Here is a 13,621-nt window from a genome sequence, read left to right on the forward strand (position 1 = left end):
GGACTGTCAGTCTTGACTGTGTGCTCAAACTTCCTGTCATGGGGCTCATTTAGGTGACATTTAGACATAATCCTTGAAATTAAAAAGATTCGGGTTTATTAGATGATCAACGAGATCTGTTGAAGGCATTTCTAGTCATTTGAAATGGTGACTAGACTGACAGTGCCTACTCCTGCCTCAATGTTATTTACTAGTGGACAGAAAATGCAACAGGATCATAGAATGTTAAAGCACTGACCAGGCCATTCAGCCCATCACCTCTGCCCTTCTCCACATGAGTCTCTTAATCGCATCTCACTTTCCTGCTCGCTAACCCAGACCCCATTGCTCCTTCCCTACTATGATTCTATAAGTTTGCAGGGTTTGGGGAGAGAGCAGGGGAATGGAATTGATTTGGATACCTCTTTTCAAAGAGCCAGCACACACATGATGGGCTGAATGGCCTTCTGTGCTGGGTAATTCTATGAGTCTTCAAGTACCTATCTAATTCCCTGTTAACATTACTTATAGATTTAGCTACAGCTTGTGTGCAGAGAGTTCCACATTCAAACCGCTCTGTGTAGAGCCATTTTTATGAACCTCCCTTTTAATTCTCTTTGTGGTCCTCTTAACTTGGATTGCAACGCAACAGATATCTGATGTCTCTGTGTTCTGGCAGTTACACATGTTTGGTAAACTGGGAACAGACTGGAATGTTTAAAGCCCAGTGGAATGGGTTTATGGAGCAGTGCCTTGGTTCACAGCACAAAGCTGCCTGCACTCTAACACTAACTGGGACTTACTGAGAAAGCCCACCCAAGCAATAAGGAGGGGATCGGGTGCCACGTGTTGTTGGTTAGTTGGTTGTACGGTTTAGCTTCAACCTGTGCCTAGTGCTTGCCGGAATTAGGTAAGCAGCAAGCGCCCCTCCAGGGAGAGAGTGTGCATTCCATTCCAACAATCTATCTCTGGGATTTCCATGTATAGTTGGGATGCATGGAATTATCAGTTTGGTGTCTCCCCATTTTGCAGGTGGCCCCAGGCTGGATCCATCCGGCCAGTTCACACCAACCAACACCAAGCAGGCTCTGACCAACATGCTGCAGCGACGCTCGGGCTCCATGATGCAGCCGCCCTCCATGCCCAGCATCTCCCCCCAACAGCAGTTCCTACAGATGAAACTCCTGCAGCAACAGCAGCAGCAGCGTATACTGCGACAGCAGGCTCAGGCCCGGCCCTTTCAGCAGGTATGTGTATGCTCTCCTCACCCCCCCACCACCCGCGCGGCAGGCCAGCGCACGGGGTCTCGCATTGTGCGGTCAGTGGCAGTGTATCGGAGGATGGGGGTAACGGGGGGAGTTGGTGGGCTTATGTTTGACTTGAAATGTAATACCCACAAGGCAAATGTTTCAATCTCCTCTCTCAGAGTCACTGCTAGTAACTGTGACTCCCCAGAACTCCCCTTTCATTCCTCTCTAGCTCCACATGTCTCATGTATGTCTGTGTGTCTGGTTTACATACCGTCTCCAGCTCGGATTTGTTCGTCCCTCAGGCCTGGTACTTTTCCCCCTCCTCAGTCTTCCCTTCCCTCTACAGTCCACAGTTGATGTAGCTTAACCACTACTTAGAATAATTCTTGCATTTGATACAACACCTGCAGCATGGAAACATCTCAAAATGCTTCTCAGGCTTGAACAGTACCCTAACCTTGCAATAGCCAGTCTGTACTCAGTATCGCCTGAGCAGAGCTGGAGTTGGAGCAGAGTTGGAGAACTGATTTGGCAATATAACCCAGGATTGCGTTTGCCTTGTGTATTGTTGCTTCACACTATTTCCAAACCGTGAGTAACTCTGGCATGTTCTAACCCGTCCCAGGAGTACGCACGGCAACTTATTTCCATTGAACACTCTCTCTCTATTCCTACTCTGCTTGCCGTACTCCAGTTACCCATGCAGCCAAATGCTAGATAATAATAACGTCAGATGTCTCAAAGCACCTCATGGTAATTATTGTGAAATGTATCTGCCTCATCCACGCATTTATCGCATCTAGGCTCGACTACGCCAACTCCCTGCTTGTCAGTCTTCCCAACGCTTCCCTCCACAAGCTGCAGATCATTTGGAACTCTGCAGCTCGTGTCCTGTCCCATACCAGGCTTCCTGACTCTGGACCCTGAGTGTGTGGGTGGGAATGGGATTAATCTGCTGTGCCTTTTACTTGTATGAAACTGATGAGTTCTTAATAATTCCAACACACCTGATTTGACTTCATTGGCTGTTCGATTCAGATCATGTCATGGCTTGGCCATGGCAAAACAGTTCAGAAATGGGCCTTTTTGGCAATAATAATCTTTAATTTCCCTGGGCAGTAGCAGCAGAATTGGAACTTCTTTTCTTTTCTTATAAATAAGTCAGAGTCGGTTTGCAATTCAGCATCTTAAAAGTTTTACAGACAGAAATCCCTTTGGAGTATTTAGCTCTTCACCTCAGGGCTCCTTTGATGGGAATAGCATGGAATAACCCACTTCCTTCCTGAACTGAAGCTAGGTTTTATTGAACTCTAGTGATCCAAGGAATGACACTACACATCCATAGTTTATTGGACAGCCTTAAAATCTCTGGTATTTTCTTTGGCACATAAACAAGTAAAGTATAAAAGTAAATGGAGATATTATTCTGTTCAATAAATATTTGAAGGTCTAAGAACTATTCACTAAGTACTGGAATGAGTGTGGCAGATGAGAAAGGTGGCTTCTATCTTACAATTGTTACGTTAAGTTGACACAAAGCCAATAACTTGTCCATTCCCCTAGTCTATCTGTGCTGGATACATAAAGGAAGGCTTATGTGTGTGCGTGGGGGAGATCTGCTGTGCTTGCTGACATACTAACAGTCAAAGCTTCAGAGTAACTCATTGCACAAAACACTATGAAACACATTTAAGTGATAAGGCAAATGCAAGTATTTCAGAAAGAATGATATGTACCCAAGCGTGAAGTTCACAACATGAATCTAGCCAGCTTTCTCTCAGCAGTCTGCGCCTGACCGTCAGCTTAATTGTTTGGCCTGTTGTAGCTTTGGTTCAAAATACCATTTTTAAAAACATCCCGGCTCTTAAGAAGCTGGACAGTGTAAAGCTCTGCCCGAATGTGAGAGATATCTCCTGGGCGTGTGTCTTGTTCACTGTCCCTTGCATCAGCCTTTCCCTGCATTGTGATCCTGTGCCCAGTGCGATGTTCCTGTGTGTGTGTTACATATTAGGTCCAGGCATTTTGAGTAAACATCCCGTCTAATCGGCTGACCTATGATGGCGTGACAGGCATGCCTGTTTAAGAGATGGGATCAGCAGCAGTGTGAGCTTGCTTCTTGAGTGTTGTGTTTTTCTCATTACTGAAGTTTTTGAAGAGTGCGTGAACAGTAAATAGTGACTGATTGTCGGGGAACTTTGGGGATCTGTAATGTCTGGTCTCATCTTTAAAAAATGTCGACACGAGACACCAATGGTATACAAACAGCTCCCCAAGGATGCAGTGAATAAATAGGCCATTCAGTTGAAGGAAGGTCCCAATTTTGAGCCTTGAGGTTGGATGGCCTTGATGAAGGAGGGGAACGTTACATCTGGACTCAGCATCTCCGGACTAGAATGTCTGATTGCTGTGTCCACATTTGACTTCATCTGGGACAACGGCTCCACAGTCTCTGCTCGCCTGCCTGGCACGAGAGGAAATCGGAGAACAATAAAATTAGACCGAATTTATCAATTTAATTAATTAAAATTAAGTTTAATTAGAACTATTAATCTCTCACCTGGAAGAGTTTGACTTCTCTGGGTACGGTTTCAGGGTGCCAGTCACCTGCTCCGGTGTCTCTCCAAAGTGGCCATCACGATTATACTATGTAGGGCATCAGAGGGGATCCCCCAATCCTGCCCTCAGTTCCCACCCACCAGATGGTGGTGGGGTGGGGGGGGGCACCCTGGATAGAGATCAGGAGCAGGGAATGTTGCCTCTATAATCCAGGGACACTGGGGCCAATTGTAGCCCCAACTGCTGCTTGACTGGGATCAGTAACACAGCGGGACTCAAATCTGGGACCTCGTTGTCTCTTTGGCCTGGTGGAGATTGCCAGCGGTCAAGTGCCTTCATCCACTTGACCATTTGTGTGTGTTGGGTGGGGGGTGCATAGGGAGGAACTCCCAATGTTTTTTTTAGAAGAAATTACCAATGCAACCGTCCGATTTCAAAAGGTAATTTTAGCGGAAGTTTTGACCGAATGTTCTCCGTGTCTCCCATCGCTGCCTGCGCTTCACTGCTCAGTGCTACGGTGTCACCGATTGTCGTAGACGCTGTTTGCTGTTAACCAACTCCGTGTAAAACTATTCCTGCCATCCAATTCCCATTCACACACTGTTGTTTCTCTTGTCCTTTGTCCTCTCTCTAGGAATCCTGTAACACTGCTGTGTCCCTCCAAGACGGCTTTAACAATTTCAGCTTAATGGTAACCCATTCCAGACACCTTCCTGCTTTCTTTTTATATCTGGATTTAAATGCTCTGAATTTATTTCATTTTAAATCAAAAGGTGCATGAAAATATCACTCTTAAAGTACAAATGTGAGCGTTGAGTGTTTAATCGTCACCTATATTCCTTATATCAGTCTTTTCAACCTTCGCCTTTATTCCTCATTCCAATCTTCAGCTTCGCTGCTCATATTCTTCATAAGTATATGCTCACATACACACCAAGAGAGGCTGAATTAAATAGAGGAGTTTTTTACTGAATCAAAAGAGATTAAGTGGGGACATGATTGAGGATTTTAAGATATTGAAGGGGTTCGGCAGGGTATATCGAGAGAAGCTATTTCCTTTAGCCAGGAAATGGCTGACAATAGGGTACAGCCTCAGGGAAACTTTAGGGGAAAAGTTGGAAAGAATTTCTTTACTCAATGTTTCTGAGCTAGGAAACTTCACACTGCTCCTGGATGCTGTACTGACAGACCAGCCAGCATGGGAACATTGAGCCTTCTGTGTAGAATTGTTCTTTGTTTCTTGCATTTGACTGTAAGGAGTGTGTGAGTAGTTGTAGAAACAAAGTGCCCGCGTGTGTGTGCACAGCCTTTCCTGGGATTGAGGGTTAGTGGAGCTGCAGGTGAGTGATTTGCTTTCAGTAAATCCCAGTCTAACAGTAGCCCAATTTCACGGAGGAATAAAGATGCTAGCACACATTTAGAGAGAGCAAACTCCCAGCCAACAATAATTGTTGGTGTTCAGCCAGAAAATGATCATAGTGAGATTATTCTGGGAATTTTTATATGTGCGGCAGTTTTCTGGCAAATGGATCGGATTATGAATCGGAAACTGAGCCCAAAGGAGTTATTCGATCCAGTGACCACCTCTGTCCCCTGCTGGGCAATTGCTCGGCTTTATTAACGCATACTTGCAATAACCGACCCTGCTGAGCCCAGGCCACAGCAAATTTCAGTTCCTAATAGATAACAGTCCTGGACGTAACAGGATTAAGCATAGTTTGAGGCATTTTGTAGCTTGCATGTTCTGATGAGATTCGCAGGATGCTTTCTCTGAATCTGTAGCCTTGAGACCAATTTCAAGCTGATTAATAAAAGCTTTTTGTAACAATTAATGTGCTCGACTGCAAGTGATCTCAGTTACTCCCTCACTCCTTCCTATATAACAATTTGCATTTGGATAGTGTAGGAGCACTTTACAGGACACCCGAGCAAGGGAAAGGGGGAGGTGTCCATAGGCATGGTCGATTTTAAGATTCATAGAGAGGGAGCAAGGAAAAAGGGTAAAGATTGCACGATCCAGAGGATGGGAATGTAGTGACTGAATGTAGTTCGGATTGTGGTATCCCTACATGACTGAACGTTGAAGGGAAAGCACTGGCGACCAGAGAAGAGTAAGGTAGCAGAGGATCACTGGGGGGGGGGGGGTAGTCGGGTGTGAAGGGACTACAGGTGAGGGTGAGAACCTTGAAATTGATTCATTGGAAGGCAGGGAGACAGTGGAGTCTGACGAGGACTGGTGCGATAGGAATTTGGTGAGGAAGTTTGAGTTTGTTGTTGATGAAGGCAGGGAAACAGGCGATGAGTGAGTTAGAACAGTCAAGTAGGGCGATGACAGAGGTGTGAATGATGGGAGGCAGAGGCAGGAATAGCAGTCTTGGTCAGGGACTGAACCAAGCTGAGAATCAAACCAAAGACAGTTTATTTTTAGGAAAACTGGAGAATTCTGTACAGTTGAGCACCGTCTTTGAGACAAATGGTCTCTCAGGCTGAGACTAGATGGAATTGTGGACCGACAGTGCTTTAAGCAAAAACGAAAAGCTCAATTGAATGCTAAACCTATGGTGTATCTGCCTTTCGTTCCCTGAACGTGTTAGCCTCGTGCTTTCTCTCACTCCGGATGTTTCTAATTATAGCCCCCCACCTCTGCACCCCCGTTGCCAGGAGCTTCCAATTTAAAGTGCTCTGTTGCTCATTGGGTCTGGCTGGCTGAGTGCCCCACGGTTCAGTGCAGGAAGCAACCATTTGTTTGTGTTCGTAACTCTGATTAGTTCTGGAGTATGACCAGAAACCCATTGATCAGTGAGAGTATAAACAGGAGGCGCTGCCAGTATGTGCATAGCGTTTCAATTCTTCATCCCCTCCACCCTCCCACTCGCTGGGTTGGGTAGACATTTCTGTTATCAGGCCTAATCTGATACCCTGAGATTTGGGTGCAAGCCCAAATTATGTTGTCCCATTCACACATGTGAGTCACTCCAGGGCAAGTGCTCGGGGAGAATCTCTCAAGTGTTGGCACCAGATCAGTGTTAATTGCACATCTGTTGAAATGGAGTTGACCCATAATGGAGCGAAGGGGCAAGAACATGAAGCCTGAATGTGTATGGTCACATGGCACCGATTGGAGCCTGAGCGATAGAGCGCTGTTTCCTTCTAATGCAAGTTGATTATTTGAAGAGCGTTTTGATTTCAAAAGTAGCAGCTCGTGCCCTCTGCAGCCCAGTTGGTCAAATCACTTTGCTGTTTGCTGTTAGAGCTGGTGGGTGACAGAGAGGTTGGCACAGTGAGAGGCATACTTAGTGAAGGTCTCAGTGGTGATGGTCTTGATGGTGAGGGTCTTTTTAATGCTGATATTTGGTATCTTTCAGAGTCAACCCGTGGACCAAAGTAGTCTTTATGGCCAGCCGGTCCGAGCTGCCCAAATCCCGCAGTACCCTGGTGTGCAGCAGGCACAGGTGTGTGGTGTGTTGTTTTTCTTATTGTCTCTCTGGTGCAAGTTATTTTGTGTCTTTGCTCATTTAGGTTTCATTGTACCACAACTATACCTCAGATGAGGAATTAAACCAAGTTCCTGTCTGCCTGTCCAGGTCAACCTTATACAGGTCAATCCCACAATGTTATCAGAAAAAGAGAAGGGAGTTTCTACCTGTGTCCTGGCCAACAATCTCTTAGATAAAATTGGACACTAACTTCATGGCTGCTTGTGGGACAGTTTGCCAACAAAAAAAAGTCACTTCATTTTACTGCAAATATATGTGAAATGCTTTGAGACTTTTCAAGTGATAATAAATATTAATAATCCTTGTGCAATAAAACTTGTTTAAATCTCATCCATCTAAACCATATAATCGCCCCTAAGTCACACATGCACCCGAGTTTCATTCAGTTTCCTATCAAAGTCACTTAGATTTCTTTGCACAGGTTTGCTCCTACACTCGTAACACCATTCCCCCTAACCTCCCACACTTACTGGAAGTAATCTACAAGTGCTTTGAACCGCCAGAAATAACATCCTGACTGTTCAACATATGCGCACTTACGAGCCACTGTATTGAATCGGGGGAAACATATTCTTGACCCATTGCCGCATGCGCAGAATTTTATTTCAATGTGATTCCAACACTTGCATTCGGCAACAGGTCAAAACACAGTGAATCACAGGAAATGTAGCCTTGACCCATCCCCGCATATGCACTTACCTTCTGCACTCAATTACACATGCACAGTGTAGATTATTGATTGAATCGGATTTTATGCGACTTATACAAGTTTGCCTACAACTAGGACTTCGTGTAAGTCATGTTAAATGTGGTCCCGAATAATACGACTTATGTTGCACTGTATTTGATACAGCTTTCATGTTAAGAGGACGTCTCAGAACCCTTTATTCTGAAGTATAATAACTATGTGTTTGTTGACGAACACAGCGTCCAATTTGCATACAGCCATGAAATGAATGGCCAATTTTGGAGGTTATAAATGTTGGCATATAATGTTTTGACATTATAGACTCTGTATCAAATGCTGAGATTATTTTTAATTACTATTATCATGAATTGAATGATATTAGGGGAACTGTACAAATTCCTGGAAATTGAAAGGATATAATAAATTAATAATTCTTCCATTTGATACAGCGCCTTATTACATCATTAAGATGTCTCAAAATGTTTCGCAGGATTTTAAAGTAATATGTAGTGACAATGTATTTGTTGGCCACGAAACCAGGAAAAACTGAACAGGCACAGATGGGACCTTGATTTAATATCTCATCCAAAGGATGGCACCTCCAACACTACAGTGCTCCCAGCACTGTACTGGAGTGTCAGCCTGGACTGTGGGTTTAAGGTCCCGACGTGGGACTTACACCCACAATCTTCTGGCTCAGAGGCAAGAGTGCTACCGATTAAGCCAGACTGACACACGATTCAGGGGTGTTAGGTGATAGATGTGTTGAAGGAATCTATTGAGAAGTTTAGGGAAACTGACTTTAAAGATCACTTTTATCTTTCACTGGGAGCCCTAGGAAGTCTACAGGTGATAAACTTTAATCAGGAGGAATAAAAGTGTCTCCATCTTCACCTATTAACCCAGTGAGCTGTTTTGTGTGTCTGACCCTCTGATGTGCCCTCGCTCCTTATTCTAGGCCATGCCTCATGGATACACGGCGTACAGCACTCAGATGCCTTTGCAGCAGCAAGCTGGGAATAGCATGCTGTCCCCCAACTACAGTGCCCGACCGTACCAGGCCGCCCACTCCAACCTAGCACTCATGGACCGAATCAGGCAAATGCAGCAGCAACCTAGTGGCTATATTCACCAGCAGGCTTCGGCCTATCCACCCGCCATTCAGGGCACTCAGCGGTAAGTGGAACCTGTAGCTTGTTGGTTAGAGCATTCACCTCGCAAGCGAGAGGACCCAGGCTTGATTCCTGGGCAGGGCGAAACTTTAGGCAAGTTTCCTAAATCCACACTCTTCTGTTTACGTAGCAGGAAGTAGGAACCCAAATTGTAGGTCAATTAGCGGATTGTTTTCCCAGGGGTAATAATCCCTTTAAAAAATAATAATTTGGTCACATAATCCACGACTGTTTGTGGGTCACTCTTGTGCGCAATTGGCTGCTGCATTTCGCCCACAAAATATACAGTCAATTCACTTTACAGTATATTCTGTAAAGCGCTTGAAGGAATGATGTGATCAGGCACTATATCAAGTACAAGGTTTATTATTATTAAGTAGTCAGGAACCAGCTACCCCTCTTCTGGGGTTAAAAGAAATGACGAAAAAGAACCAAGATCCACCTAGTTCGCCTTCTACCATGCTGGTAGTCGGCTGCTGCAATTATGGAGATGTTGATAGCAATTTGTTCTGTTTGGATTAATCTACAAAGGGTAGCCAGAGAGTAGATAAACATTGATGAGGAGGGAGAGCCCAAGCTGACTTTTTCTCCTAACCCAGGCCAGCAATGTTAACCACAAATTTAACCCTCTCCCACTCCCCCCCTGCAGTACAGCTCGACCAGAAATCAACACAGCTCACCATAGTTCGGGAATCAGAGCAGCGACCCTTCATTCTGTGTGCTTGTGCCAACCCTTCACTCGCTAATCCAGTGCTGCAGCTGTGTATTCTATATCTGCTGCCAATTCAAATCTGTCTCGATTGAATTAACACCTGCACATTTCAATGGAAGCAGATGTGACCCTATAATGCTGACTGTTCAAACACTGTCAGCCTGGCTCGGTGCATTGCAATCTCACCTCTGGGTCAGAAGGTTGTGGGTTCCAAACTGGGGATTTTGAGTCTAGGATATTGTCAGAGGTGGCTTCTTTCACATGAGATGTTAAACCGAGGTCCCGTCTGTCTGTTGATGTGGACGTTAAAGATTCCATGACACTATTTGAAAGAGAAGGGAGTCTATCCTAGTGTCCTAGTCGACAATCGCCCAAATAAAACTGGTCGCGCACCATCAATTATGGGCTGTGCTGGGGCAAATTGCCGTTTGCCTACAAATACAAATACATTTTATGGCAATTCCCTGAGAAGTGCTTTGAAGTGTTTCAACGTTATAGGTGCTGATGCAAGGATATATAGGATACAGCAATATGATAAACCTGTCTGTGTTTCGCCCACGAAATGTACAATCAATTCACTTACCAGTATATTCTGTGAAGCGCTTTGAGACGACTCGAAGACATGAAAAGGCGCTGTGTCAAATGCAAAGATTATTATTATGAAAATTCCTTAGATAAATCCAGTCATTCACTTCATGGCTACTTGTGGGATTTTGCCAACGCTCAAATTGTTTGCCGCGGTTGCCAATAAATATAGTCACTCGCACGTGACAGTGATTACTGCGAAGTGGGTTGAGATGTTTTGATGCGCTAAAATGTTGTAAAAATGCAAGTTCTTTGTGGTTTTTCTTCATTTCACGGGTCTGTAAACTGTTGGGTCAGTGCTTTCAGAACGGAACAAGCCCTGCCTTGCGGACCTATGTTTTCTGCAGAATATAGGCAGTTTGTTCTGTTAACAGTCTCTGTACCGGAGTTTGGCGATGGTCAGCCCGATCCCAGGTGATGCCTGGCGTATTCCCAGCTATTCCCAGTGTCCTATGTTAACCCCCTATCTGTTGTTTGTTGGCTTAGGCTTACTCATCAACCATTGCAGCAGAACTCCTTGATGGGGACAGGACTTGATCACATGATTTCGAGCCCTCACCCAAACCTTAGCTCGGTCCAGCTCTCACAAGACCAGATGCGGCAACGACAGCAACAGCTCCGGCAACAGCGCCTCCTTCAGGTGGGAATTGGCAGGACTGGGTCCATGGCACCAGATCCACATCCTTTTCTGCTGGGAGTACAAGTTGTTTTAGGATCCAGTTTGTGAAATTAGGAAATTCCAGGTGTGGATCACAGCAGAACAGGAAGAGGCCATTCAGCCCATCAAGCCCCTGTTCCATCAATTTGTTAGATCTTGTCGGATCTTTTAATGCCAATTTTCTGGCCTTTCACCAAACCCTTTCAACTACCCAAATATTTAACAAATTCTTTGCGATTGCATCTCTACAGTTTTTTGGGTGGGAGTGTTCCTCACACCTCTCTGAGGAAACGCTTCCTGACCTCAGCTGTAACTGTCTAGCATCTGAATTGAAGGCTCTGCCACTTGCAATGGTTCCCCTACCTGAGGAAAGAGTTATCCACTGTCTACCCTGTCAATTCCTCATTTTTATAAACACTTCAATCACATTCACCCTGTAACCTCTGCTGCCCTAAAGGAATTAGACCCTAGTTTGCTCAGCCTCTCAACATAGCTAACCCCCTTCAGCCTATGTATTAGTCCAGTGAACTGTCACTGGACACCCTCCAAGGCTAGATTTTCCTTCCTAAAATTGGGTGCCGAAAGCTGTGACCCATGACAGATAAAGGGAATCATTCACTCACCTGAATGAAAAGCTGTAACAGTATCCAGCTCAGTCTTGTAGACAGACTGCACCTGACTTTTGCACGGTTAGGTAGAGAGATGGATAACAACAGACAAACGGTTATAAAATTCTTCCCTGACCCACCCCTCTCCCCTATCTCTGAGCAATAACAGTCCAATATAAATGGCATCACCAGTGTTGTCCATGGATCTCATTCCTAGATCTCTTCCTCGGTGAGATGTACCATTATGAGCACTAACCAATAATAGGTACATTTCTTCCTTCCTTATTGCATATTGGAAATTGATATAGTAAAAAGTTAGGTATCAGCCTGGCTCAGTCGGAAGCACTTTTACCTCTGAGTCAGAAGGTTGTGAGTTCAAGCCCCACGTAAGGACTTTGAACTTATATAATGTAGGCTTACACTCCAGTGTAGTGTTTGAGGAGCATTGCATTGTTGAAGGTGCTGTCCTTTAGGGTAGCAGAGGTTACAGGAGTGATGTGATGAGGCATTGGACCAAAGCTCCTATTGAGGTGGACATTAAAGATCTCATGTCACTATATGAAATGAGAAAGAATTTTTGATGTATCCTGGCCAGCAATCCCCCAGATAAAATTAGTCAATGTTGTGTGTCAAGGCTGTTTGTGGGACGTTACTGTATGCAAATTGCCTGCACATCAGCCTACAAAATAAACAGTATCGACACTTTACAGCAAATCCTGTGAAGCGCTTTGAGACATCCACCCAAAGCAGGTACCTGTAACTGGGCATATACTCATTTGCTCTTTTGTTATTATTTTATTGTTTGACTTTCCCACCTAATCCTCCTAGTGTGTCACTTTTGACAAGAACAAAGTCTCCCCCCCCCCCCCCCCCCCATTATAATCTGCTCAGCACTGATGCTGAGAGTGGACATCCTGCAGGGTTGCTTTGTATGTTTCCTGTGTGCCTGAAGTCTGATCTGTATCTCTCTGACTGTTCAATCTGTCCCTGTTTCTACCACAGTTGCAGCAGCAGCAGCAGCAGCAGCAACAACAACAGCAGCAGCAACAGCAACAGCAGCAACAGAGCCAGCAGGCATTGGGGATACAGGCCGTGCAGTCCCAGCAGCCACTAGTAAGTAGATGATGATTTGAGAGCCGGGTAAGACCGTTCTGCTCTCGGACACGGCCTTGACATTGTTAGCAGAGGCATCAGGAATTCTCAGTTCCTGGGACGGTGAGTGTGGTCACACTTGTTTTTGATCAACCAGGTGTCTTGACATGTACAGAAACCTATCACCATGCTTAAGAGTATCCAAACCAAACTGAGAATTGCAGGACAGAGGTTAGAAAGCTTAAAGCATGTCTCCACTTGAAGGATTGTTGGGGGTGGTGGTATGGGGAATGCATTGCCATAGGTAACTACTGAGGCTGGGTCAATCATACAAAGAGGGAACTGGATAAATACCTGAGCAGTGGTCCAAAACACAGAGATGGAAAATGTTGGGTTTTAGCTGGAGGACAGATCATTGTTGTGAATTGCCCAGTGGGCATGTCACAGGTCATCAGTATCCTCCTGATGTGAAAGGCACTATACAAATGCAATTTTGTATTTATTGTATCAGGGCTTGTGTATGGACGTAAGACAGCTCAATATTGACTACTCCTTACTGAAATGTATACCTTGCAGCAGAGCTGGTGAGTGTGGGCTATATGGAGATGGTGAGTGTGGTCACTATGGGGATGGTGAGTGTAGTCACTATGGTGCTGTGACGAATGAGATTGTGCCAAGTGTGTCGCAGACTATTTCTGTGTACAGACAAAGAAGGAAGTTTTTTTTGCCAGCTGGGTGTCTTGAGACATATAGAAACCCAATACCAGACTTAAAAGTATCAAAATAAGATAGTTCCCCATGTCGGGTTTTCCTGTGTCTGGAAT

The 13,621-nt window shown here is 44.9% G+C and overlaps 1 protein-coding gene across 5 annotated transcripts in view; it reads left to right on the forward strand.

Annotated features, from left to right (window-relative positions):
• The window catches only part of LOC103184467 (mediator complex subunit 12L), a 160,316-nt gene that overhangs the window by 143,935 nt on the left and 2,760 nt on the right, over positions 1 to 13,621 (forward strand). For 3 of the 5 annotated variants that reach the window (XM_042339106.1, XM_042339108.1, XM_042339107.1), the window contains exons 39-44: positions 1,012 to 1,226; positions 4,420 to 4,476; positions 7,151 to 7,237; positions 8,929 to 9,146; positions 10,926 to 11,079; positions 12,708 to 12,818. In XM_042339106.1, coding sequence (XP_042195040.1) covers positions 1,012 to 1,226; positions 4,420 to 4,476; positions 7,151 to 7,237; positions 8,929 to 9,146; positions 10,926 to 11,079; positions 12,708 to 12,818 — 842 coding nt within the window. The remainder of the gene's footprint in view (positions 1 to 1,011; positions 1,227 to 4,419; positions 4,477 to 7,150; positions 7,238 to 8,928; positions 9,147 to 10,925; positions 11,080 to 12,707; positions 12,819 to 13,621) is intronic. The other 2 variants (XM_042339109.1, XM_042339110.1) reach the window with 1 other exon arrangement.

Source organism: Callorhinchus milii, unplaced genomic scaffold (assembly GCF_018977255.1).
Source record: "Callorhinchus milii isolate IMCB2004 unplaced genomic scaffold, IMCB_Cmil_1.0 Scaffold11, whole genome shotgun sequence".
NCBI lineage: Eukaryota > Metazoa > Chordata > Chondrichthyes > Chimaeriformes > Callorhinchidae > Callorhinchus > Callorhinchus milii.